Raw genomic sequence first — 27,507 nt, forward strand, 5'->3', positions numbered from 1 at the left:
TACACAGAATCGCATAATAGAATGCATTTGCGGATTTGCATGTCAAGCATTTGCCTGATTCGTGAAGATTAGTGTTACTACAATATGCTTGTGCCTGTGCGGATGTCAAATTAAAGCATTAATGTTTCTGGTTAAATAGTTAATTAATTTCTGCATATTAATTGTAGTACTTAAAATCACTTTTCCAAATTTAAAGTATTGCCTTTAATTTCTTGGGAAATTTTAATAAAATACTATGTAAATCTTACCAAAACGTAAATGTGCTCTTGTTAATATGAAATGAATCTTCTTAGATTTTTAATTGCACTATTATAGACAACAACAAAAAAGTGTTTGTTGCTCTAATAAAACGAGCAAGTCTAAGACATTTTTGGTTAAATTTCAGATAAAATACTCATAAAGCAACGTACAACTAATTTCAGATTTCCCTCTCTCAATCTATAGTTCCAATAACTAACTTGTGGCGCTACAATCGTTCACCTAAAATCAATAGAGAAGGCAATCTATAATATTGGTAACTCTATGACTCTCCGCCTCTAAACAACTGCACCAAAGACTATAAATGCGTGTAGAGAAATTCTTTCTCCGACAAAATCGAGGATCGAACCCCTCTATCGATATGTTTCTGAACCTCGTTAGCATCATGTAAATTTGAATGGAAGTCGAATAAAAATGCATCGAGTAAACGTATCAATTTCATAAACCGCTCGAAAATAACATGCTTATTGCACGATTACAACGAAAATGTTCATTGACAGATAAAATAATTGTTACGATTGTTACGAAAGCAGAACTCTAATCGATTGCTTTTGGAACGCCATTTTTCTTCATTGCTCGTCGCGCGATGAAACTTTCTTTGGCATAAAGCTGTGGAAACACGATGGAATAAAGTGAAGATTATGTAAATCTCTTTTAATACGTGAATTATATCTGTAATAAAGTATATTGAAAATATAACACCGTATCACAGAATAATAATTGCACACGTATAGATATTTAATATATGTTGGAAGATTTATTTTTGTGGTCGCCATAATACAAGTAAAATGTTCATGATGAGCCAAAGGCGTACAATAACAGTAAACTATTTGATAATTGATTCGGTTTAATTCCACTAGTTCATCGATTCCTTGAATGCGTCAATTACGTCACAAAGTCGGTTATCAAAATTAAGTGCAACGTCAGTAACAGTTTCCTCTTAAGTGTCAATTGTTTCCTGGATCACAGGCTTCGAAAATCACGTAAAGGTCAACAAGAAAATGGGTAAATCATCGCTTCTTATATTTCACCATTTTATCGATAAGCGGTTTTCTGTGTTTTTGTGTTGTAAATATTAACAGCTTTCGAATTGTATGAGATGGCGATCGATTTTCGTATGGATTTCAAAGCGGAATCTGTTAGACACATTTTATTTAACAAAGTATTAGTCACCGCCTATTTCCTTAATCCTTTGGTACGATCTGTAAGCTTATACATTTCACTGATTTCACCTGCGAAAAGTTAACCAATTACTTTTTCAATACTACTTTTTCAATTTCGAATGATAAAACTTCTTATCAGGAATCCTTTATTTTATTTATTGCGCGAAAGAAGTACACTTTCTTATTGTATTTACATGCCATGTTCGAACACTTCAATGATAGTTATACATTTTTTGCACGGTTTTGAGTGTGTATATGCACACAATTTCTCATCGCAGATGGATTGTCCTAAACATGATTTGTCCTTCAGCGATGCATTGTTTTCCTTGAGGTTTGGAACCGCTTTTGTGGTACACATAAAGCCTTCCATGGATAACAATTTTATGCATTAGATCTGTAAACTTACAGAAGAAATTCTGTTTAAGTTCATTGTTCACGGAACAATTGAACAATCTTCTACGTAATATTATATGAGGCTCCGAATTTGTATATTCTTGTACTGAGGAAATTCTAGAGGACAATATGTTTGTTACAGAAAATCCAGGAGCAGTCACGATCAAAGGGAAAGATTATGAAATAGTAGACGAATGCATCGAAGTAGATGATGCGTCTAATAATGCGCTAGATAAGACTACAGAAGATTCTGCAAATGTAGAGGAACAAAGCGGAAATGTAGAGGAACAAAGTGGAAATGTAGAGGAACAAAGCGAAAATGTAGAGGAACAAAGCGGAAATGTAGAGGAACAAAGCGGAAATGTAGAGGAACAAAGTGGAAATGTAGAGGAACAAAGTGGAAATGTAGAGGAACAAAACACGGCTGAACAAACTACAGGTGAACAGAATGTGGGTGGACACAAAGCAGATGAGCAAAAGACAGATGTTACAATAGAGAGTGATATTGGAACAAATGACGAACAAAAAGATAACTTGGAAGAAGATATCTCGAAAGTTGATAATTTGAAAGAAGATAACTTGAGAGAAGATATGGATATACCACTTGTAGATTTAACAGATGACGTACAACCAGATAGTGTGAACATTAATAACAACGTTGAAAACAATGCATCAAATGCAGATGATAAGTATACACAGTCATCGAATACAGAGTCAATTGATTTCACTGCTGATATTAGTTTGGATCAATTACATGAACAACAGCATGTAGCAATTGAAGATTATTTGCATAAGTTAGATAAAATCCAAAATATGGTGTTGAACTCTTCAGGCCTTCAAGGGCAAGAAGAAAATAATAAAGTGGAGAAAGAGAATGTCACATCTGATTTAGAAAAAGAAAAAGCTAAGAGAGGTATCGAAACGGACAAAAACATTAATTCGGCTAATGATGGTGAAGATATGAAAATGGAAGTAGAACCAGAGAATTCTGCAGAAAATGAGTGGTACGACAAAAAGGTATATAAAGAAATACATAATTAAATAAGAAAATAATATTGGAATACAGTAATTTACTTTATCGTATAAAGTTACTACATTCAATTTATTACTTCATGCAGCTAGCTGTGAAAGAGGCAATTGTAAAAGAACGGTTGACGAAGATGGCTAGAATCTTTGGGATTTCATATCCATGTTACGAGAGGTGGTTGCAATGGGAACTAGAAGTGAACGGATCTCCTCTATGCAAATTGAGACCAGCTCGACGTTGTTGCTTGAAAAAACCATACACTAACCGGTGGAAATTCGTCTGTGAGCATAAATCAATTCTCTAATTACAAATTGAACCATTAGAAAATGAGAATTTTTTAACTCGAGAAGTGTACAGGGCTAGTCTCGTAACATGACGACTTCAAACTCGTGAGTTATTTGTTGCGTGACAAAATTTTTCAAACAAACAATCATTCCTCGTATCTCGATAAAAAAGCAAAGTAATAAAACACATATTACAGTACTGTATGTCTCCCGGAGTTATTTTGAAGTCGTCATGTTACGAGACTCGTCCTGCATACTCAATGATACCATTTCCTCGACTAAGTGACGATGTCAATATAATATATTCAGGTAATAGAAAGAAGGTTCAAGACACTAAGGAGACGGGCAACGATGACACTTCTAATACCAAAAATATGGAAACAGTTTGGAAATTGGAACCAAGTGGAGCATGGGGTGTTAATATAAACAATGAACTCGAATTTCCACCTTTTGTGTTCCGTGCTGTAAAGGTATACGCTTCAGGAACCTATTAATAGACTTTTTAGTAACTATACTACATCCAAAAATGATTTAATAACTTCTCGCAGGTATTTGAAGAATTTCTTCAAACGACCGAAAATCCGACTGATGCAAACGGCATAGCGGAAAATGCATCCGACGTTACAGAAGTCGAAGCAAGAAAAGAATCGAACATCGAGGCTAAACAAGAATGGTGCTGGTTAGTGGTACGTTGCAACAGCATGGATAAACTTATGCTTTTCGCAACTGGCAAGAATATTAGTCACAGCACAATGGATCGTTTGAAGCAGACTTTTGAATCTGGGTCTGGCAAAGATTGTAATGTGAAATCACTGTATTGCAAATCTATAAATAAGTAAGTGGAGTAATGTTATATCAAATAATTAGAGGTGTGCGAGAACCCGAAAATTTCGGCTGATTATGGCTGATTTATTTCCTAACTATAGAGTTAACGACACCACCGTGACGGACACAACGTTCTTGGTGGGATCGGAAGCATTGGATGAAATTGTTGGAGGATTAAAAGTGCAGCTCGCGCCTAAAACAAACTTTTGGTCGAATACTGCGGGAGCGGAGAACGTAGCGAAGGCAGTGATGGATCTACTAGCGCTTAACCCGAAAACAACCCTAATCGAAATAGGTTGTGGCATTGGTCTGATAGGCTTAATGATGGCATCGGTAATGTATATACTACTCTATCGAGAATAGTTTTCTTGTTACTCCTGAGTAACGAAGTGATTAAATCTTATTGTCGCGTTACAGAAATGTCAAAACGTTGTGGGGGTGGATCTGCCATCTGAAGTGGAAGAGGCAGAAATGACGTGTGAATTAAACAACATAAAGAATGCTTCCTTCATTATGGGATCCCCATCTGAGGTAACAAGCAAGATTGTGCAAAAAGCGAAAGGTCGGAAAACATGTGCAATAGTTAATGCGAACACTAATATTGGTCGAGGTTCGTTTGTTCATAATTTACCACTATTCTTCGTCTAAGTTTGAAACGTTTAATATAAAATATATGTTTTTGTATATCTTGCAGCAATTGAAGTGATGGCATGCCTCAGGAAAATTGTATCCATTAAACGAATCGTGATGATAACCACATTAACAAAGCAGTCGGTTCGTGCGATATTAGAGCTAGCTCGGCCAATGGAAACGACCCAATTCGGATGTGCATTTATTCCAATCGTAGCATGCGTCGTCGACACCTTACCAGTTGGTCCACATTTCGAAGTTGTGATCCTACTTCAGCGACGACCGGTAGAGAAACTAGGGTTCCCAAAACTTACTCCGGAAATGGTTAAATCTGCAGGAAGTGGCAAGGCAGGTCAAGAAAAGACGACCGAGCAAAAAACCAACGGAACGGATAAAAAGACAGCGGCCAAAGAAGCTGAAGCAAGAAAATCGTTGAACAAACTATTAACAAAATTCCCGGCGAAGAAAGCGAAACCGCTGATAAAGAAACTAGGTGCTCGCTCGAGAAATCTAGAGACTGCGCCTTTCCAAAGCAAGTTCAAGGGCAAACGACCTCATTCGCCGGATGCAGGTGGAGTTCCGCCGAAGAAAGTGATGAAGAAATTTGGTAAATTAAATCCTAAACCTTGGCAGGCGGGTAAGTTGATACTTTATTAAAATATTTATTAAATATCGTACGCTATTTTGTTATGCGACAAACGAAAGGAAAGAATGGCTGAATAAGAGGTCAACGATTTTGTGTGAACTTTCGTTCGATTTAATTTTTCATTCCCTTATCCAGCTATATTCTCCCACTCGTGCGTACATTACAGAAAAGTAAAAGTTTGTTTATTAAACAATAGATATGACAGCTAAGAAGAAAAAGGAATGGAACACAGAAAGCCAGCACTTGAAGATCAATCCTCTTTACGAAAAAAAGTTGCGAGAGCACACGGCGCAAGCAGACTTACGGGAAAGATTATCTAATAATCGGGGCGATATGGACATCGCCCAAAGGGTGAAGCAGCATCATGAACTCTTAAAGATAGCGAAGGAGAAGCTGAGTGGACCGGCGCCGACCGTGGACGTAAATACCGCGAAACAACTACAAAGCATGTTAAATATGGTTCTAGAGCAAACGAACAAACTTCAGAGTCAGCTTCCCCGTTCCGTTTGGGATCGCATAGCGCCCGCAGAAAACACTACCGGTCAACGAGACGTCACAACGGAGGATGATTCTCTGTTGGCAGGTCGATATGTGCAAGAAATGGACGCCCAAGAGATTTTAATGGCCACGGCAAAACAGTTTTCAGACAACCAAATCGCAGAGCAGAAGACGATTTACAAAAAGTACAACAACGTACCGCCTTTGGAACCAAACACGGTGCTACCAGTGGGGCCCGCGACTAATTATAGAACACAAAATCCATTCCGCGTGTCTCCGGACCGATATCAGGACACACACATGCGCGAGCAACCAGTTCAAGGCCACTGGAGCCGAGATAAGCCGTTCGAAAGGAACCGCTGGAACGAAATGGGGAACATGAGAAAACCTAATTCGCCTATTAGAAGGCAAGCGTCCCCGATGAAGCATCGTCAGAGCCCTCCGAAAAGATTCTCGCCTAAACGTCCATTGCTGTCCCCACCGAGACGTCTATGTTCTCCTCCTAGAAGACATTTCTCCCCGATGCATCGTGAATCACCACCGGTATACAGACAGCGTTCTCCCGTGAGACGTCCACAATCTCCGCCTTTAAGGCGTCCCATGTCTCCACACAGACGACCTCTATCACCGAGACGCGCGTCACCGCCCCGACGACCTGAAATGACCATGAATCGTCCAATGTCGCCAATAAGACCGGACGCCTCGATTCTACGACGAGAAATTTCGCCGTTGAGGATCATCGTGTCGCCCTCCCGAAGGCAAATATCCCCTATGAGACGGCAGACTTCTACGCCGCGAAGGCAGGTCCCTTCTCCCAACCGAATGATGTCGCCAAACACGCAGGAAATGATGCTATCCAGACGACAAGTCCTGATATGCGAAAAGCAACAGATGTCGCCAATGAGGCGGGCGGAATCGCCGCAGAGATTCATGTTTGGGCGGCCTGCGTCGCCTCCGAGGAGGCAACCATCGCCGCCGAGACGACAAATGTCACCACCGCAGAGATTCGCAGACGAATGGGACATACCGAGCAGAGGGGCTGTTGAGCAAAACATTTGGTCACGGCCCACCGAGAAGCCGCAGGTTCTGAACGTGTATAGAATGGACAAACCTTCGACTTCCACAAACAACTGGGATCAAAACTCGTCCAACGACAGACAACGTAAGAACCTCAATTTGGAGAAGTGGGACGCCAAGGACTCGAATCGCGATAATGCCTGGAACATTGGTGGAAGTTCTTGGAATCCTAAACAGACGTGTCCGAAACCGATGGCCAAAGAAACATGGACGTCCGGTTCTGATAATCGATGGTCGAACGCGCCCAACATGCCTGGAACCAGCAACGATAATTGGAACATTCGAGGAAAAGAGAGTTTCAATCCTCGCAAAGAATCCTGGCTGGACAACAACAAGAAGCAGAGCCGGTGGGAGACGTTTAACATGAAAGACAACTGGAAGCAGAACGACAAGGAGGACTTGAACGATTTGCCGGAGGACGCGAGAGATCCCTGGGGCGACGATGGTAATAATTTAGGGTTGAAGGAAAGATGGCTCAAATTAGAAAATACCGCTCCGTCGTCGTCGTCCATGTGGATGAGGGAGAACGATAAACCAGCGGATACATGGTTGAAACATCAAGACAATTGGCAGAATATAGATACGGGTTTCGCGGCGAAACCGCCACAGTGGCAAAACAACGGTATTAAAAATATGAGGGAGTCGCGTTGGACCTCGCAAAACGATAACGAGAAGAAACCTTCGTCCACTTGGCAAAGTGGAAAGAATGTAGGCTCGTGGCAACCGCAGAATTCGAATTTCCAACACCAACGTTCCTTTTCTACCAACCAGTTCAAAGGTTTTCATTAAGACTTATGTTCCTTAATTTAACATGCTGCTATTAACAATTCATTTTAACAAATTCTTATTGTCGCGTTACCTTGCATCAAAAAACGGACGCTATAAGTTTTACGATTTTATTTTCTATGGTATAACTACCATTGATACACCAGGGCTTATAGTCTCTTTTGATGCACTTTTTATCAATTGGTATGAACAAAACACTTATTTTCTTTTTTTAAAGTTATTACTTTTTTGTTTGTTTAAGTATCGAACACGTTAATAAAGTATCGTATCAAAAGTATTGATTGAGAACGTAACTTCACTATAAATATAGGATCCATAAGTTAAAGTGGTATTATAAAATTTAGGAAACGGTATTTACATAAACCTCCTATAAGACAGTGTAAAAAGTAAGTTTAATTGTTGTTCTGTCGTGCACTTCCCAAATTATAGAATAATTGTACTTTTTAAATAAAATTGCATTTACATAAAACGATGAAACCTCGTGTCACTTAAAACATTATGAATAATGTTAATTATTAATTATTAATGTTAATGAATAAAAACATTGCGATAATGTTCAGGTGGTGACTCCTTATGCCACCTGGACCAGAAATTCTGCTCCACCTTTTGGACGGAGCTTCGCTGTCCATTTCTACGTTCGGCGTGAATCAAAGAATAGTTTCTCCTATCCGATATATGACCCTCGCCAGAATCGTGTCGTGGACATTTATAGAGAATTCATTTTTTTGCGAGAGGAACAGGGACGCCAGTGTTTAGACTTTTAGACGCTTGGTGCATGTGCTTGCCGTGTATCGCACATACGACGAATACACCTACATACATACGCGTTGTTTACATTTCATCAAGCGCAAATGATACATTTTATTCTGATCTAGAATAATAAAATTTAGGCCTTCTTCGAATTTATGTAAATTAGAATAACAAATGTTTCGTTCAAAGGTACGTTATTTCGATGCATATTATGCTCGTTCAGAAGAGGTTAAGGTTAATCACTGTACCCTTTTTCAGATATCATCATTTTTACAAAACGCAGCAAATAACAGCTTACATCAAAAGGGGCATATCAATTTATTACCATGCTCGTTATTTTCAACAGAACCTACACATGTCGATTCTTCAGCAGCTAGTAATGAGGTACATGAATATGGTTTTCCCCAGAGATTTCTTGTCGGAGGTTTTTCATTTAACAAAGTACCACTATACTTCATATTTTGTTTAATATATTCCAGCCTGTTCTTGATAAATTGTATAAAAAACTGGAAATTGAAGTCAGGGGAAATGATCCTGCGGTTTTAAGGAGTTACGGAGAGTTTGCCTTTATGGCAGCTAAAAACTTAAATATTACCGTTGGCAGAAAGTGAGTTTTAATGCAAGAACTCTCTTCTAACATGTTTGCGATCATGATTTTGCATTTTCTCTCATTGTTTGAAGTGCTGTTTTGAACAATGCTAAATAATGTTGAAATTCGTAGTGTCGCACCAAAGAAAGCTATCCATGAAAGGTACACGCTGCTGAAGAGTGTCCATGTCCACAAAAATCATCGCGTTCAATACGAAACGAGAACATACTTCAGATATCTTGACTTTTTCCGATTAACTGGATCAACGGCGGACACTTTCCTAGAATACCTCCAAAGAAATCTTCCAGAAGGAGTGGCGATGAAAGCTACAAGGGTACGATTTCATTTGATTATTTTTGACGAAATAAGATAATAATTTCTGCACAGAAAGTACTGCAAATTAGTCTAGTTCACTCCTGGTTCTATAATTTTGTGGAGTAGCATATTTCTTCAATATCTTTTGTAGTTTATGCATTGTAAGTACATAAGTAAAGAAAGCTAGGTCGGTCCAGTAAAAACTAGTGCTAAATTACATAAAAATTGGCGTGCATTTTCTATTGATTGCTTCTTATAGTAGTGTTTCTATAAAACAAACATAAACTGATTAAAATGTGTGTTCCACAGGTGGAACTGCAAACTTTACCTGAATCAATTGAACAAGCCCCTCGTACAGAGGATTAATGGTAGGGACTGTTATTATGTTTATTGTAGTAAACAATTGAATAAACTGTGAAATTTTGTTAAGTATTTATTTTATTATTTTTTTATTCGCATTATTAGATAATGCTAAGTACAAAAGTAGTGACATTAATTTCACTATGTCAATATTTGTATGCACTTCTTCGATAACATTCGCATAATTTTTAATACTATCAAACTGACCACACTTTAATGGAATCAATCTCAAAAGTCGGTGTACTACCTTTATTTTCTTCCCAAGTTGGTAACCATTTGTCCTTCGCTTTCCAGAAATTTAACATTGCCTAGAATACATTCATTTTTATTACTTTACGTTCATTCGTGTGATACTAGCTAAAATGTTCATCTCATTTTTACCTTTGCTTCAACGTTTCGCCACGGCTTCTTATGGTTCGAACTTTCTATACCATCCGGAAAAACGCGAATACCGCCCACTCCGAGGCCAATAGAAATATAAAACTGTGAAAAAAAACAAACATAGTAAGTAACGCCCAGTAAATAACTATATTTGGTAACTATATCGTGTTTGATATCATTTTAATTAGAAAAACGAGACGAATGCGATGTTTGATTACTTGTTCATCGAACGGTGCCATCTTATCATAACTTTTATTATGCAGCCATCCATCTGATTCGGGGATCAGTTCGCCAACTTCTTCACCATCGACAGAAAACGTAAATCCGTTTCTGTTCCACACTGTTGTGTAGTTGTGGAAGTCTTGCGTCCATTTTGAGCCTGATTCTTTTATCTTCTGAACAATATAATCGTCGACATGCGCGCTTGTACCCTGTCTGAATCCAAACTCCAACTTTCTTGCGTCGTAAATGCAATTCATGTTACGATCGATTAAATTATCGTTTCCTCTGGCAAGGCCAAGAATAACGCGTCCACTTAAATATCCGTGACCATGGACATCGGATAGTGGTTGTAGATACATCTCTGTTACAACGAAGACTAAGATTAAATTTCGCCCAATTTCATTTCAGTTCAAAGAAAATCTTCACCTACCTGGATACAACCAATCCCCTCGAGGAAATTTCGCTCTGATCTCAATTTTCCCATAACGGAAGTTGAAGCTTTTCTTTGTGGTTAATCTGGACGATACAACAGGTGGTAAGACATTGAAGGCTGTCGCGTTTCGCTCGCATTCTTCAAACATGACGCTCGTACAGCTATTAAAAATCAAAGAAAATTTCTATAATTCACAAAATAGTATTAATCATTGCTCCGTGTGGGGACAGCCTCAATCTACTGCCCATAAATATAATATTTCTACGTGCTAAGGTAGGAAGTGCTAAGGATTAATTTCAGCGAAGTACAATGAATTAAAATTTTTTGTCTTATTGTATTACACCCACCCAGAAAGTTTCATTTGTCCAAACGCAGGGGCGCGTTCCCAATAGAGATCTTCTAAAATCCGTGGCGTGAATCGAAGTTTTCCATCGACAATTCCTAACAGACGCGCGTTACGTTCATTATGGTATACGCAAAATTCGTAATCCTGTGACATAAACGTTACATGAGTGTAGTAGAATTTATATTGTTCTACATTTATACAGGGTGTCCCGGCATTGATGGTGCAACCGTGGAGGGGGTGACTCTATACTTATACATTCTAGATCTTAATTTGCATTACTCAATGTAATTCATGTACACGTTAACTTACAGGACCTAATGGTATCCTAATGTCACGTTCCCAAACTGATTCCCGCAGACTATCAAAATCTTCATTGAACAATAATGACCCAGCTGATCTTCCTTCACCATCCTTTCCAGCTGTAATTACAATTCAGGTTCGTGTATATTCTTTCGATTAAAAATAGAAATAACTTGTCCCTGTTTTCATTTTGTGTTTATATTTTCTTTTACTTTTTCGTTCAAACACATATTGACAAATAATCGTACAGACTCTGAGTAAATCTTGCCATTAACTATAAAAGAATGTTAGTAGAATAAATTGCACATACTTCCAAATACCCATTGGCCAACTTCTGTATACATTTGTTCATTAACTTGTCCTTGGATCCAGTAATATATGATATCTCCATCCAGTAAGGTACCATGCCGCGTTTGAATCGTCCATTTTCCATCTTTCGCCCTATAAACTTCGCCAGATATGTCTCCCACATTATTTACCTCGATCCTTTTATTTATATTTCCATGGAAAGCGAAAAATTGCAGTCCGTTTTTGTCTGTGAATGGAATCGAAAAAATATTGAAAAATGTATTCGTATTTTTTTAATATATTTTTGTAATGGCATAAGAAACACGTGTATAGTTTCACGAAAGAAGTTAGCAGAAACAGCAAAAATGAGTGATACGTACTTATGTTATTTTATAATTGATAATTCGCGTAGTGATTCCAAGTAATCTATGTTATTAATATTTGGAAACGTGTAATGATAGTGATTATCTATGTAAATGGCAACAAAGAATAACAAGAACACATGCAGCAGAACGACACACTAAATAATCTGCAGATTGTTTTGCGTTTGCAACACTTGCAAATGTACGAGACAAAAGAAAACGTTTACATTGAGAAAAATTAAATACATTTCTAATTTATTTTTACTAGAATCTATTAGTTAACGAAATAAAAATTTCCACTATTTCGGTTTCAATGAAATAAGAATAAAAACTAACTTCATTTTCCCCACTAAATTTTGCAATGTACTTAATCTTTGATCTACTTAATCTTTCTTATACTTAATCACCCTTTCTCATGAATCATGTACAGTTTCGCGATTAGGGAAAACCCGATTAGTCGAGACGCTCATGTCTCCGGGGAATCACTAACGCTACGCACGAATTTACGCAGGAACACATCGAAAGTGATTAATTAATTTTCTAATCTAAAGAAATGATTACTACACGCATTTACGGTTTCTTTTATATTTCGATAACTGTTATTATTTACTTACTTGGAATTGAAATTCGAATCTGATTCCGTTCCAAGATTTCAAACGTTGGTCTTGGTAAAAAGTTAGAATTTGATTGTGCAGCAAATTGTTCGAATTTCAGAGAAAGCACGACTAATGCGATAAGGCCGCTGCGACCTAACATTTTGCTTCGACAGTTTAATCAATGGGGCGTCAATTAATTACAACACAACTGGCTTGACGTAGTGAATCGACAAACACGCTTGCAAATGCTGTGGACTGCTGAATCTGCACTGATCTGAGCACGTGGTGTTGATTACTTTTATACATCTTCGAGCCTCTCTTCTTCTTCTTCTTCTTCTTCCTCTTCTTGTCAGACCCACGTTCGTTCCGGGGCATCCCAATTTCTTAAACAAAAAAGCATGAAGGTGAATGGAGAACTTGTACACACATATCTTGCTTAGTTAAGCATAACTAGAATGAGAACAGAAAGAGATAAACCAGTTTTTGGGATTGTTGAACTACAAATAGTCTTGTAACGCTATAATTAGAAACAGAGCCATGCAAAATTATAAATTGAATTCATCTATGATTTATTACGTATTTTGATTACAATTTAGTCCAATTTCATAGCATTTCAATTACGTTGTAATGTATACCATTGAAATCTTTCAATTGCCAATTTGAATTATTATGGTGTAATTCGTAATGGTGTAACTATTAAATTTATAGCTTCAGATGCTATATTATAACTTTACTGAGATTGAAACAATAGTTGCAGGTAGTTGTACAGTCCAAATATCTAAATTTGAGTTATAAATTCCGAACGTATTTATTTTCACAATTTGATTTTTCCCGCCATTTATACGTCACATTTAAATGCTGTTATCAGCGCGCCAAGAAACATGGCGGCAGGCATGTTTCACGCGGCTATTCGGATAGCGATGTCGTCCGAAGGGTTTGTTTGATCAATAGGGAAAACATAACAAATTGAACATGTTGCTGACAAAGACTGTAACCAAGTATGGCTACTTTAGAATTATCTCCTGCGACTCCGTGGCAAACAATATAAACAGATATTTAACGAAAGGAACCAGTTTGCATCGTAAACGAAATATTATAGGTTACCTTGTGTCGCAACCTGGAAAATGTTTGAGTGAAAAAAGTGGTTTGAATATCATAAATCATAGATTAATAACACATTTTAGTTCAAACACAGGCTCGGGATATTCGTCGGACACGTGAGTTCATTTGACAAATTATTTCTAATTATAAAAACGGGGTTTTATAAAAAAATGTAGTACCTCGTATAACAAAATGTTTTATGTAATAATTTATGTAATAAATGTTTTATGCAATGTTTGCCCCAAATATTGTCAGTTAATTAATCTAAAATGTTAACACCGCTTGTTCCTTATTACAGAGAGCTCACAGATGTACAATTTGAAAAAGTCACAGATGAAACTCTTGACTCTTTAACAGAGTACTTTGATGAATTGATCGAAAAGTCTTCACATTTAGCAGAAGCCGATGTATCGTATGGAGTATGTCTTTCAATATCTTTTGATTTTTTTTTTGTTTAAGATATACTTCATAACTCTTTTTGATGTACAATGATGTTGCAGGATGGTGTACTAACTATTAAATTTGGTAAATCGTACGGTACTTATGTTATAAACCGTCAAACCCCAAATAAACAAATTTGGCTCTCTTCTCCAAAGTCTGGCCCAAAGAGATACGATTTTGTCAATGGGAAATGGATTTACAAACATGATGGAAAGTCGTTACATGAACTACTTAATAACGAAATACCAGCAATCATAATGAATCCTACATGTTTCGAAAAGTGTTCGTTTAGTGGCAATGAGAAAGATGCTGTATTGGATGGTTTTCTGTAACATCATTTCTGTTGTACGATATTGTAATTTTAATTGAAGCGGCTGGGTCAGTTAACGCATATTCGTACATGTGTTCTGCATTGAACATAAATCTCAGTTATTGTACATAAATTATAGTATAATATATTGTCATAGACATATGTGAGTATTTATATTTTTACAATACGTAGTCAATTCTTTTTTTACACAATCATCCTAGAACTTTTCACAAAGCTTAATTTTTCAATAATAATCTCTCTCTTAAACTCAAATTGCACATTACATGCAAATACACATTGTGTGTTAATATACTTGTGAATCATTTATAGAATTTTTATGTAAATAAAAATTATTTGACTAGGACATTAAGGAATTTTTAATATTAATTTTTAAGAAAAAAATCGCAATCATGGAGATTATGGAAGACGGCAACTTAGTAGACCGCGTTAGAATTTTATTGCAACGCGACATGCAATATTATCAGGTAATATCGTTAGTAATTGCTGTAGATGTGATAATAAATTAGAGAGGAAAATTTTAATAACATCCTTTGTTGCAAAGTAAATTAAAAGAAACGACGTAACATGGTATAATGATGCAGGAAATGCAAACAGTACTAAAAGAGCCATTATGCACGCGTATATGCGGTGGAAAACTTGACTTTCCAAGGCACGCTTCTTTCGCTGCTATTAAAATTGTCACATGGTGGGAGTTAGACTTCCAAGCAGCTTTCAAACGCCAGTCTGGATTAACAAGTTCCGAAGCTGGTGGAACTGCTGGAAGTGCAGGAGCCGAAGACAGAGTTATTAAACAAATTCAACCGTCCGAATTTGTATTGACAGTTGTTGATACCTCTGAACAATTATTAGGTATTGTCTTCGAAGCGTATCTCGGATACAAAAATTCTCTTCTGGTAAAAAGAATTTGCGATGAGCTTTTCATCTAATATTTTCTTCTATGGATAGTGCATAAGATTAACAGATTAGGACAATATAAAAAGTTATAGTACTAATTTCAGAACACTTGCATCTGCTCATTCAAGAGTCACTGGATCATGCGGATTTAACAGTGTTGACAGCCACGTTAGGTGCAGCAGCGTTGATCCGAAACTGTTTATGGTGTTACAGTCAACAGTCTAAAAGCACAGTCTCCGCGCACACCGGGTACATTTATTTCTCGTTATTCAATAACATTCATAACAACAAATATTCAGAGTATTTAAACTATGAAATGAAGCAAATGAATGAATAATCCAATTGCCAACAGTGAAAAGATAAACAAATCGTACAAATCGTACAATGAGATGGCTGAAGCTGTAGCGGAAAGATTATTAGACTTACATTGTCGCTTAATTTCATTATATATCCTGAATGAGGCGGACTCTCTTAATTGGCACGACTCCAAATCATTTTTCGAACGCGAACGGTGCTCCTACGTGATACAAATGTGGTGGCTGTATATGCAAGGTAGCATAATTCATTATTCCATTTAAAGTAAGCTTGTAAGCTTGTCTTCAGCTCAAGTTCCTTGATAAAAGTAATTTTTAGGAACAAGAACAGATTTATGGGACACCGTTTCCTCGAAAATGGCGCAGCGTATTTTTTCTGGGATACTGAACGAATCGCTATCCATTATTGTGACACGGTTCATTTATGTGAGCGCTTCATTAACACTTTGTGCACTTTAGGGAGCACAAATCGCTCCGTTCTTCAATCATGTTGATAAGAAATAAAATATACTATGTATCCTATTGTATTAGGCTAGGCCAAGTTTAGCACGGGCCGAACAATTTTGGACAGACGCCTTCAATGTTCTCTGTTGCACGGGGTACCTAGCTTTGAACGCTTGTGTCGGTGCCAGTGAAATGATTGGGATGAAATTAAATAAATTGCCTGTTGCTATTAGGGACATTCATGCAAAATGCAACGAGTTGTTGACTTGCTTGTTACTTAGGGGGACGCCACTTCAAGAGTTGTATCAGGTATATCAGGTAGTTTCCTGCGAAAACTTGGGGAAATGTAGCAAGACGCCCTTTTGCTAGAAATCCATTAAATTATTTGATTTGTAGGCATTTCGTGGAGGGCTGGATAATTTAAAAATTTTGCAACCACGCCATGGACCTGCACCCTGGCTGTTAATATGCGCGCCTAATTTGCTAGGTTCAGTTGATTCTGACGTATACATTTCAAGTCTGCCAGAAAACAGAGCAGTGATTTTAGAATTGAACATACTCAGACACCAACCCCAACCGAATTGGCCTCAAATAATAAAGGTAAACGACTGAACCCTAGTAGAGTACGGTAAGCATGAACACGGTCTTCGTACGTTACGTTATGCTTCACGAAGAGTAATTCCTTCGAAGGTCATTTAAATATTAGTCTTTAAAGGGTTGACACTATGCCGAAAAGATCCAACCACTGATTAAAATTTGCATAGGTCCTTTCTATGAACGATTACGCCGTATCCAAGATTCTATTGAACATTTTAATTAACGACTGTGGCAATTTCACGTCCGAAGACGATTACTATACCTCAAAGAAATCGGAGAAACATGTGAAAAACTGCGGCGGCTTTCTCTGCAATAGCGCGTTGTGCAATCATTTCATGAAAATAACGCCGCCGTTGATTCTGTATAGTTTAATGCACGTGTTGACTCGCATAGTGCAGGATCCTGACCATGTTGTTGTGCCATGCTTGAAGCGAAATCACGACTGGTCGAATTACCTCGATCGACAACAGGTACTGGATCAAACCTGAACAATGTACTAGGTGTGCGTTAGAAAGTAATGAGACAAGTATCGGTTTTCGAAAATGGAACGGATATTTTTCAAACGTTTGAACTGGTCCCGTTGCTTTCTGGGCTCGCCTCGTAAATGTAATAACAATGGGATTGTTTTCCACTTACGCAGGTCTGGAATCAATGCAGACCTCCGTGGGTGAATGCAATTTTAAAGCCATTGAGGTACATTATGCCGCCGATCATCGAGTTACTGCTGGAAGCTGCGAAAGTAAGTCGTGAGCGCCTAATTGCACTGACAGTAACAATTAAAGGATTACTGTTTATAAAAACGCTCTATGTAAGTCTTTTGTTAAATGTAATTTACAGACTGGAGCCAGCATGTATCAGGCAATGTCGCTGGTAATTGGCTGCTTCACCGAGTTGTATCTAACGTTACCGACCGCCATTCTGAGGATCGCACTCGCGTTAAATGATAATATCCCCGCTCATTGTCATCCGATTGGCGGTAACGTTCTCTTCCATATTCTGTGCACGTCTCTTTACGCCGCTCTTCTCGAGTTCTCGGTGAACTGCAAACCGAAAACGGTAGTCGGTTCAGTTCCCAGGGGAACAACTCAGGAACTGAGCTTGTTCGAATCGAACGATGATTCGGCAATCGCGATCGCTTTGGCTGAAGCCATCTGCGGCATCGACGAGGACAATAAACACACCTCGCAAATCGATGACTTTTTCCAGCTGGTAAATCAGAAGTAAGATATTTAAAATCTGCTTTGTGGATTCGTTCTATCACAAATCGTTCAAATATTGAATCGATGAAATTCAGAAACAATGCGTTTGCAAGAGACATGCACTTTTCAGTATTCGAAGGATCAACGAAAATCCACATGACAAAGAGGTAGCTGGCATGCCTTCTATCATTGAAACCGTCACCGATGAATTATTGTTCACCGAATCCGGGAGACAGGCATTAAAAGTAAATATAAAAATATTTCCCTTTGCGTCGACAAATAATTGAGCTAGACACGACAGCCTCCGCGAAGGAGTAAATATAATTTTGCAAAATACAATTTTTTTTGTAATACAGGTGGTACACCAATGTTTAGTCCGAGCGTCAGACATATTATTAAATAGTCTACGTCAGAATGACAGTACAACATATTGTACGAATATACCAGAGACTGATCCGCTTATTAAACCATTAACTTACATAATGTTTCATATCGAAGATACCACCTTCGACCAGGTCAGCATTTAAAGTTGTTTAACACTGTTTTGATACTGATTTTTATACTGACACTTTAAAAAGGTGGTCAGCGTGTTAATGATAGAATAGTCGACAATAATAATTATTGAGATATTAATTTTTACATTACCATGTTATTTGTAGTTTCTCGTTCAGTATGAGAAGACTAATTGGAGGAAAGCTTTGACTATACCTCTTTCCATCACAGTGGCGCGTGCGCGAAGCCAGATACTTATGCGACCAGAGTTCAAAAATGTGAGTGAACTGTCGCTCGAGGACAGAGAGGCCATGAATTCTATTAAAAAGTTATGTTCTACCGTAAAAACAGCACATTTTAAGTAACATTGAAATTTATGTTTCAATTATTATCATTACGGCATGAATCGACTGCATTTATGGCAACAACGGATGAGTAGGAAACAAAATTGCAAAGAAGTGCGCACAATAGTTAAGAAATAAGATGAACAACGAATTAGTTGCGTCAGTAAATTTTTTATTCCATTTTTCGTTATTATACATTCCACAGTGTCCCAGTTTTTATTCATTCATAGTAATAAAAAATGATTCCAGATCATTCCGGATCGGAATGATTCCGATTTAATTAATATGTCCTATAAATATTCGCTTGTTTCTTACCATCGCATAATTGAACATAACAATAGATTGACAATAGCCACTAAAAATGGTATACCACGCGAAAATAATGATTAAAAGCTCTATAGTTTGCGCACGTGTGACAGAAATAGTTGAAAAGAAAGAAGACTGCTCCGTTTCTTTCAATCGTTGAACCTCGATGAGGCGATATTGTTCATGGCCCTTGACAATGGTCCAATCTGCAACAAAGAAATCACGAAAAGTTGAAACCAGCTTTTTATCTACTCTGGCGAGATATTAGGTACTTGAATAAGTTTCTGTCGTTCTTTGGGTAAATAAAAGTTCTTTGTTTGAACAGAAAAATGGAGAATATTTTGTTAAAATTATTTTCCATCGTTAGCTATAAGTTATAGCCTAGAAAACCTGCAAACAATGGCACTGGAAAGTGGACACTTACTGGTAATCGAGAATCCGAACGTCCGAATCGTAGCCGCAAAGATGGCGACCGCTGCGACTTGCGAATCATCAAATGCTCCAAGGGAGTATCACCAAGCCCAGCATTTTCAAATGCATTGCGCTGCATTAGAAGTCTGTAGAGCTCGCGAATATTTTCTGCTGGCGATTTATCGGGTATTTCATCTGCAATAGGCCAAGAAAGAAATCAATAAACGGTGATTACTAATCACTAGACTGCGGATCTTTATGCAATATACAAATTTTCTGTTTTAAATTTCACTTGCTAATATTTGTTATAAGTGCATACAATCCACTATCTAGTGATTGAAAATAGTATTATTTATCATTGAAGCATTTGAGAAAATTTGATTTGCATTTTGAATTTATTAGATCGAGTTATAAATTATTTCCGTCCCTCGGTTGAATATTCGAATCATTTGTCAATGATGCATTAAAGTCTGATTTCAAGTCTGATTTAAAGTCTGATCCACAGTTTAATAATTAATGTATTACATTAATGTCAAATAATTATTGGCTTGAAAAATTCTATATTTGCCGAAACTCCCTCATTATTAATACAACTCGTAGATTATTTACCTGATATGCGAACACAACTAGAACAGCTTATCTCTTATTAAACTGGTATTAAAGTTTTATTATCAGGATGTTATTGATCACTGGCTTTTCCGCTCGCGATTATGATAATTCCAAGCTCAATTTTGCGTTAACCTACCTGCATAGTCTACGTAGTTTTCCGCTGCGAAAACGAATCCCATAATGGCAAACAGGAAAATGGATTTCGCGTATAATTGACTGGACATCTTGTTAAGCTGTTCTAAAATGAAAACAGCATAAAACTCATTAGTAGCAATCCAGTAGTATACGGTATATATATTAAGAAAGAAAATTAATTTCTATTTCACTCTAGTTTGTTGCAATTCAGGTACATTCTTGCATTTTACATTTTTATTATTAAAGATCCGCTGCCTAGTCATCGGTTTCCATGGAATATGGATTGCAAGGGTGCACTCGGTTACACAATCGATTTCGTCCCTTTAAAACTCATTGTCCCATTAAAACAATGACCGATTAGTTCTTCAAAGGTTCAATCAAATCCCAGTAAGACACGGTTTCACGCATTTATGGCAGAAACGAGTGGCAGAAGTTTAAAACAGTAAAGTTAAAAAATTATAAATCTCGATATTCTCAGCTTGTTACAATTATCGACCCCCATATACTCTTCAGAAATACGAAGGGGCCCAAAAGTCACTGGATTATTTAAAAGTCGAATTTTTTAAAAATAGAAAGGTTACTCCATTTTTAAATGATCTGCTGATGTTTAGGTCACTCTGTGCACAAGAGATCCTTAGATCCTTCGCTCATTTTTGCTTTACACTTCAGGCCAACAAATCATGTTTCATTTATGTCACATTTTGAAAAAAATACATTTTACAACACAAACAGAGAGGGATGTTTTATAGTATCGGAAAAAAGAAAATGGGTGGAATACACATCAAAGAAGTATATATTTTCGATTATTTTTTGAAATGAAGCATTTTCTTTGAGCGATATACAGTTTTTCACTCTTGATCTTACGATGATATTTTTGTAACAAATTTTTAGGAACACGAAGAGATTAATTTAATAACAGTATATGAGATATAATACGAACGCAAAATTGCCACAGAGGTAGCAATTAAAATTATTAATGGAGTAATTAAAAGTGAAACTCGGAAATAATTGCAAACAGTTAAGGGAAGAACGAACAGGTCCAAATATTATGCGAACGAAACAATTAATGTCAAAAAAGCAAAAACATATTGACATCTCCAAAAACGGAATGACATTTAAAATTATTGTCAACGTAACTCGGGAAAAGCATGAACTAATGGTACCGGAAGCAAAAATCGAAAAAGTTAATACGGTTACGGAAAATTCAGATGAACTGTTCAAATTTTACACGGTTGAAAACATTAATTTAATGAGTAGAGAACGTGCTAAGCAGCGTTGTGGACGTGGAATTAAAACAGAACCGGCAATTAAAATTATTATTAACGTAATTCGAAGCAGACATATCATTTTTAAGGTAACTTATTATTTTTTAATTTTTATTTAAAAACTACGAACTTTCGTTCCAACATTTACTAGACTCTGTTCAGCATCTTCCTCGCGATATTATAGAACAAGGGATGAAATATTTAAATATTTTTGCGAACCGATAAGATTTTCAGAGAAGAATATTTCAAGTTATATAAAAGAAAATTAGCGATTAGAATAGGGGAAGTAAAAATGGGAAGCGAAATGAACTCACCGTGTATGGGGAGGAAGATCAAGGAGATCCTAAGCAGCAGACGATTTCTCTTCTTCGAGGGGGTGCGATCTTCGGAATTGAGCGAGTTGCACGACACGACGGTAACGATGCCAAGTGAGACAGTGTCGGGGGTGTCTTCGTATATATACGGATGTGGGGGATGTGCTGGTTTTTCTGGGGAAGGGGAGTGTGGGCGCAGACACGGATGACCACTCGAAAGCAACCACTAGCGATCTCGAGCGCACGCGTCTTTCTCGCCCGCTGTTGCTATCACAAACTATCATCCCCTACCCGGATTCGCGTCCGTCGTGATTTCTTCGATAGGAAATCTTCCAGCCTCCCTCCTTCCGGAGGGAGACCTAATAATTCATGATTATTCAAACGCTCGTTCATTTCACATTTCTGCCTCACTTTTCTCTAGGGCAAATTTTATTTGAAATGACTTTCAATACTGCCATTCGAAAATAAAAATAATATTAATTGTAGTGGTAGCAATTTCAAGTGGTATATTATCTCTCAGAATAAAAATAATACCGATTGATTCGAGATAATAGCGATTTCAAATCACGGGGCGTTACCGGACGAGAGGCACCACCAGAGGGTGATTCTGCGTGTAAAAATGAGTCGAGAAAGAGGAGTAACATTTTTTCGTTTGACGCCTCGTTTTCGAGAAAATCGAGTTTAAGTCAGGTCCGCGTGGTTCAGTATATGTAGGAAGTAGAACTGGTTGGCCATGGTCAGACGGGTCCGTCGTTCGCTGCGTTTTCGAACTCGATTTTCTGGAAAACGGTACGTCAAACGGAGAAATGTTATTCCTATTTTTCGACTTACCTTTACACGCATAATCACCCCCGATGGTACTACCCTGTCCGGAAACAGCCTGTATATTAGTATACAATTTTCGAATATAATGTACCAGTACTGTTACATAGACCGCAGATGTTCGAACGTAATGGTAGCGATAAAGAAAGCGGTTTGTTTGTGCACGGAATGATAATTAGAGATCGTCTCTGATTTGATCGACAATAGTCCGCGATACAAGCCGGCCCCATTATATTTATTACCGCAGAAAGCACGTCTTATCATCTTGCTTAGCTTTCCTACGGCGGGACACAAATTTGAACAGTATGTGGTCACAGGACAGTGAATAGGTATCATGGCCAAATCGATTTCCAGGCTCGTTACCTCTTAGGTTCTTCGCGCGGACGGACGACGGAAACTCGGTATACTATCGCAGAAAATAACTATACGTCGACTTCTCCCCTAGATCAATTTTCACTGAATTTTGTTCACGTGCCGGGACCAATAAATAACTTGAAATAAAATTAAATTGCAGCTCTCTCTTTCCTAGAAAATCGTGCTTCTATGTTTATTGGACGCCCGGGTTTCGTATCCGTCTGACTAGTCACTTGCTCTTTCTACTTATAAGTTTACCCGGGTCTCCGAATGGACAGTTGTTTTCTGTTTTTATTTTTTCTGTTCGGACTGTTGTGTTTAACAAAATATATTTCTGCGGAATTCTTCTGGAACGTTTATTAAAAGAGTTTACATAAAATGAATTTGAAATTATCGTGTGCTAGTTTTATTAAACATATCTGCTGCGGTGGAATTTTTATGAGTTGTTACCTTTAGGAGTTTCACAAAATATTCTGATTGAAAGATAATTGGGAGTTTGTGTAACAAAGTCTGCAGGAACATTTATTTAAAAAGTTCCTATAAAATGAATGAAAAGGCCAAATTATTATGTGCTAGTTTCATTGAAACATAAAATTTATTAATATATTCAAATAAAATTCAGTCTTTTTAATCGCTCCATGCTTCCGCTGTTAAAGTCTATTAAATTCTCCATCTTTTCTTATTTGCAAGAATATAAAGGAGCAAAGATACGAGAGTGTAAAGGTGTAAATAGTAATCTAGTGTAACTGTTATACCTGAGGCATTCTGTAAAGGAGGAACGGTTAAAAATGTGCGAATCCGTGAACGTAAACGGGAAAATGTCGGCCATCTCGGCCGCCATTTGTCAAAGACGTTGTTCTAGATTGGCTTTCACATCTCTTTTTTGTAGAAGCAGATATTTTATATTAAACACAAGGCGGCAAGAAAAAATCTTGTCGCGACTTGCATTGGCCAATAAATTAATTCTTGTTAGTCATTACTTTATCGTGCAGAGTTTTCTAGGTGCGAAGAGTATTAAACAGTAGCCGGGTGGTTTCTCGATAAATTTTCAACGTTGCGAAAAAACGCGAGTTTGACGTTCTTTTTATACAGAGTACGATACCACGCGAGCGTACACACTCGAGTTGGATAAAAAATGTAAAATAAAAATTCTTCGTGTGAAGATTACTTTCCAAGAAAGGCGCCTTTGAAAATCTGTCTGATATATAGCAATGCAGTACCACTGACGTGGCTGGCCATTATCCTTTACTTCTACTTCGGATAAAATCGTTCTACTTTATGTACTTATGCCATTTGTAAGTTTTTCGATATAATATTACACAGACGGAATTAACAATCATAAATGGTATTTCTGTTCTATCGTAGAAATTTTTTAATCTACATGTCAATTTTTGGAAAATAATTTATCAAATGGGAAAATCCATACTCATCTGAGGAAGTAATTAATTTACACTTTACCTGTATGAGTTAGTACACTAGGCTGTAGATCTTTACTAAAATTGGTATTAATAATTATCCATGATATTTCGATTCCATGAAATGGGTCAATTAATGCAGGAGAAGTTAAAGTATGTTTACGCAGCAAAGCAGACGAGTGCAGGAATTACAGTAAGTGGTAGATATTAAAAAGGTGATTAATATTTTTATGAATGCAGACGAACATTCGAAGACGTTCCTGTTATTTACTGTACTTTCAGTTCTAATTATTTTAACGTCGAACTGCAATATTAATTCTGCAAAATTAGCAGAATAATCATTATTATAATTATTGATTATTATAGCTATTATTATTATTAGCAGAATTACGAGTCTGTGACCTTACACAGACAGTACTGCCGTCGCGACATAAGGGTCAGATTATCCTATTCAGGTGGGACGCTGAGAATTTTGCAACAACAATTTTCTTCGTCATAAACAATTTTGCGGCAAGTTTTACAAATGTCCCCCGATCCAGAGGTGTACATTACTTTTTATACACCCTGTACCTATAGCGAAAGTAATTAGGCAAAAAAAATATTAAAAGTACGTCTACATATAACTGGCCCCTTATTGAAATTATTAAACAAAGAAATAAATTCCTCGTAATTGTCGCAGGAAAATGTTCATTTCGCATAAATACCAGCAGTGTAATAACGAACACAGTTAAATTAATCATTGTTCAGAAAATTCTATAGAGCTTCCAAGTCTTCCCTTCGGATCATTGTCTAAAAGGAAATGATTATTATTATTAAGCTTCATTCAGATATAACAGAGTTATCGAGATGCCTGTTAATTGGCTTCCCGGTGGTCAGAACGTTAATTTTTATCCGCTTCTCCCCGAGAATCTTCCCGTTCCATCCTCTTATTGTAATCCCTCCTCGAATGATCGAATAGAATCGCATTTACTGTAAGCCTAAATGTCTACCCATCGTGTAAATGTTTGACGTGGAGATCGTCGTACTTCTTCCACGCAGGAAGACAAACGATAAGAATCGATAATTGGGCCAGATATACGTGTATGTACATACGAGATTCGAGAGCGTATAGAATTCCATTCTGACATTCGTGTTAATGCTCACTTGAACATCTTCGCTGTTAATGTCTGAATAAACACGATGACGGACACATTAATTGGCCTCGAATAGGGCCAGAGCCACGGTATCGATGACGAAATTCAAGGGAACACCGTTTCTAATGTGTTTGCAATTCATTCTACGCGAAACTACACAACGTTCGCGGGTATTAATCATTTTTGACAAATCACCACTATTTACTCTGCGCCTTAAATACGTAGGACTCCTAATATTCTAGCTTCCTCTTAATTTATAATTTATAATTTATAATAAGTTGAGAATAATTTAGTTATTAAAGTATTCTTAAATTCTTTTGCTCCGCATTTCACGTTCCAAAGGCGACTAAGGCGTTTTTGAATATTTTCCGCGTCGAATTTGGAAAGATGAAAGCATCGGATCGGTTATTAATTAATGCGAATAGGAATACTACTGCACGGTACTCTAAAAGCGAGGATTGCTCTCGGTAGCTCGTTTTCCCGGTGAAAAATTTCCGCGAAAAGCTCAAACGGAAGCACGACCCTTATTAAATTTCCATGAAAGCTTCTCCGTTACATTTCGCAAGCTCCCGGGTATAACAAATGCGTAAAACCATGTTTACCGAGGCCGTTCTTCCGTTTCCCATTCTTCCGGCGGCCGCGTTGATCGCGGGGGCAGAAAAGATGCTTTCACGGTATGATAACGCGACTACTGTGCCTCCATCCAATAGCAAACACGATTCCCGACACCTGTACTTTATCGAACGCCGTGGAAACTTTGCCGTACGCGCGGCGATGGGACGTGAGACCCCTAATCATTAACCGATACGGGAACAGATACCGTCGGCGAAATCCAATAAGCATAGTAAACAATACGGCTTTCTATGGATATTAAATCTGTGCGAGATAGTCGTCGATAAAGCGGCAAATGGGACAATTATCGTGCGCGAGAATTCCCGCACAACGTGGCACACTTGACACTAGAATTAACATTTAAAGAAATTGGATAAAAATCAGATTTGCCGTCTATATAAAATCTGGAAAACTTATGTCTACCTAAAAAACGAGGAAGATTAAAATTTCAAATTAACATTCGTCTCGCACGATATCAAGTCAGTTTCGGTGTCATAATTATTTTTTCATAAAATTCTTCTTCCACAGCATTCTGTGCATAGAACGTAAAAGGAAAATTAAAATTTTTACCGGACAACATTGCATACCCTTTTGACATGCATCCTACATTAACAGGATTAGTTAATTTAAATAAAAGCAGCAGTCATGTTTCTTTTATTTTCGTTATCTGCAGAACTGGAGTACAGCCACGTACAAAATAAAATAAAGAAAGGTAATTTTTGAAATAGGATTTCTTTAATAGACTGCATGATATCGTTGCTATTCAAATAGCAATTTATAATATTAAGGTAATTACTGCCGAGTTTTGTGTCTTGAAAGAGGTGCCGAAAATAATTGCATTACCTATATTTGTTAAAGTGCAGATCGATTTCGCTGGAAATAGTGAATTTACATGTTGAGCGAATACTGAATTGCCAATGAAAAGGTTAATAAGTGATGGCGTATTCGAGAAAGTGCAATCGATAATTCGTTGTTCGAAAATACGTGGAACAGATGTGGAGTATCAAAGATAAACATTATCATAAATTAATAAAAATCGTCCGAGAAAGCTCGCGTAGTTTAAAATGTTTGAGTAAATATGAAGTATCCACAGACAGGATGTTTAATCAATTGGAATTTAGTATTTCAATTGTAAACGTTCACTGATAAACTTAATTATTATTCAGGAGAATCTCAGTTTAAATATTAATTTCATCCATTGGAAATATTAGATTTCTATTGGAACTCTAATAACTGGTTTTCAATTACTGTCTCTTTCAATTACTCTCTTTGATTCACTTTTATTCATTTTTGTCGTGAGTGCGTAAAACAGTTTAGTAATCATAATTTTGAAATAAAACAACACATTGGACTAGTGTTATGCTTTTTAATGTTACATATTTTCCTTTTTTTTTTTTTTTTAGTTTAACGTGAGAGACTAATACGGTCATATTGTTCTGTTTTCA

The 27,507-nt window shown here is 37.2% G+C and overlaps 6 protein-coding genes across 10 annotated transcripts; 4 read left to right on the forward strand and 2 right to left on the reverse strand.

Annotated features, from left to right (window-relative positions):
- The first annotated feature begins 625 nt into the window (after window positions 1–625).
- LOC143360537 (uncharacterized) lies at window positions 626–8,057 on the forward strand. The gene is made up of 10 exons (XM_076799476.1): window positions 626–1,048; window positions 1,119–1,263; window positions 1,957–2,831; window positions 2,933–3,122; window positions 3,435–3,595; window positions 3,674–3,960; window positions 4,052–4,283; window positions 4,368–4,560; window positions 4,645–5,217; window positions 5,423–8,057. The coding sequence occupies exons 2-10, from the start codon at window positions 1,260–1,262 to the stop codon at window positions 7,588–7,590; spliced, it is 4,683 nt and encodes a 1,560-aa protein (XP_076655591.1). The 5' UTR covers window positions 626–1,048; window positions 1,119–1,259; the 3' UTR covers window positions 7,591–8,057.
- Window positions 8,058–8,152: 95 nt separating this feature from the next.
- Window positions 8,153–12,791, forward strand: Mrps10 (mitochondrial ribosomal protein S10). Of its 4 annotated transcripts, none has more exons than XM_076799480.1 (6): window positions 8,153–8,526; window positions 8,596–8,721; window positions 8,817–8,944; window positions 9,059–9,260; window positions 9,551–9,609; window positions 12,648–12,791. In XM_076799480.1, exons 1-5 carry the CDS (start codon window positions 8,512–8,514, stop codon window positions 9,605–9,607), a joined length of 528 nt encoding a protein of 175 aa, XP_076655595.1. In that variant the 5' UTR covers window positions 8,153–8,511; the 3' UTR covers window positions 9,608–9,609; window positions 12,648–12,791. The 4 variants fall into 4 exon arrangements, with proteins under 4 accessions (XP_076655595.1, XP_076655597.1, XP_076655596.1 ...); XM_076799482.1 differs by lacking the exon at window positions 12,648–12,791 and adding an exon at window positions 11,905–12,164; XM_076799481.1 differs by lacking the exon at window positions 12,648–12,791 and adding an exon at window positions 10,613–10,737.
- LOC143360538 (beta-1,3-glucan-binding protein) lies at window positions 9,652–12,689 on the reverse strand. Its single transcript, XM_076799477.1, has 8 exons — window positions 12,548–12,689; window positions 11,594–11,818; window positions 11,293–11,402; window positions 10,985–11,127; window positions 10,635–10,798; window positions 10,201–10,565; window positions 9,983–10,084; window positions 9,652–9,909 (listed from the first exon to the last, which is right to left on the reverse strand). The coding sequence occupies exons 1-8, from the start codon at window positions 12,687–12,689 to the stop codon at window positions 9,799–9,801; spliced, it is 1,362 nt and encodes a 453-aa protein (XP_076655592.1). The 3' UTR covers window positions 9,652–9,798.
- Window positions 12,792–13,236: 445 nt separating the features above from the next.
- Window positions 13,237–14,743, forward strand: Fh (frataxin). Its single transcript, XM_076798789.1, has 3 exons — window positions 13,237–13,746; window positions 13,929–14,049; window positions 14,131–14,743. The coding sequence occupies exons 1-3, from the start codon at window positions 13,502–13,504 to the stop codon at window positions 14,401–14,403; spliced, it is 639 nt and encodes a 212-aa protein (XP_076654904.1). The 5' UTR covers window positions 13,237–13,501; the 3' UTR covers window positions 14,404–14,743.
- On the forward strand, window positions 14,417–18,753 carry LOC143360179 (uncharacterized). 2 transcript variants are annotated; one of them, XM_076798788.1, is made up of 14 exons: window positions 14,417–14,544; window positions 14,777–14,866; window positions 14,984–15,251; window positions 15,401–15,545; window positions 15,649–15,848; window positions 15,930–16,036; window positions 16,142–16,363; window positions 16,451–16,654; window positions 16,819–17,121; window positions 17,292–17,390; window positions 17,489–17,871; window positions 17,981–18,095; window positions 18,207–18,365; window positions 18,510–18,753. In XM_076798788.1, exons 2-14 carry the CDS (start codon window positions 14,792–14,794, stop codon window positions 18,705–18,707), a joined length of 2,478 nt encoding a protein of 825 aa, XP_076654903.1. In that variant the 5' UTR covers window positions 14,417–14,544; window positions 14,777–14,791; the 3' UTR covers window positions 18,708–18,753. The 2 variants fall into 2 exon arrangements, with proteins under 2 accessions (XP_076654903.1, XP_076654901.1); XM_076798786.1 differs by having other exon boundaries at window positions 14,431–14,544; window positions 14,744–14,866.
- A 311-nt stretch (window positions 18,754–19,064) lies between these two features.
- On the reverse strand, window positions 19,065–21,854 carry LOC143360181 (short neuropeptide F). Its single transcript, XM_076798790.1, has 4 exons — window positions 21,727–21,854; window positions 20,149–20,250; window positions 19,417–19,598; window positions 19,065–19,198 (listed from the first exon to the last, which is right to left on the reverse strand). The coding sequence occupies exons 2-4, from the start codon at window positions 20,234–20,236 to the stop codon at window positions 19,142–19,144; spliced, it is 327 nt and encodes a 108-aa protein (XP_076654905.1). The 5' UTR covers window positions 20,237–20,250; window positions 21,727–21,854; the 3' UTR covers window positions 19,065–19,141.
- Between the last annotated feature and the right edge of the window lie 5,653 nt (window positions 21,855–27,507).

The sequence above is a fragment of the Halictus rubicundus genome, chromosome 13 (assembly GCF_050948215.1).
Source record: "Halictus rubicundus isolate RS-2024b chromosome 13, iyHalRubi1_principal, whole genome shotgun sequence".
In the NCBI taxonomy this organism is placed as follows: domain Eukaryota; kingdom Metazoa; phylum Arthropoda; class Insecta; order Hymenoptera; family Halictidae; genus Halictus; species Halictus rubicundus.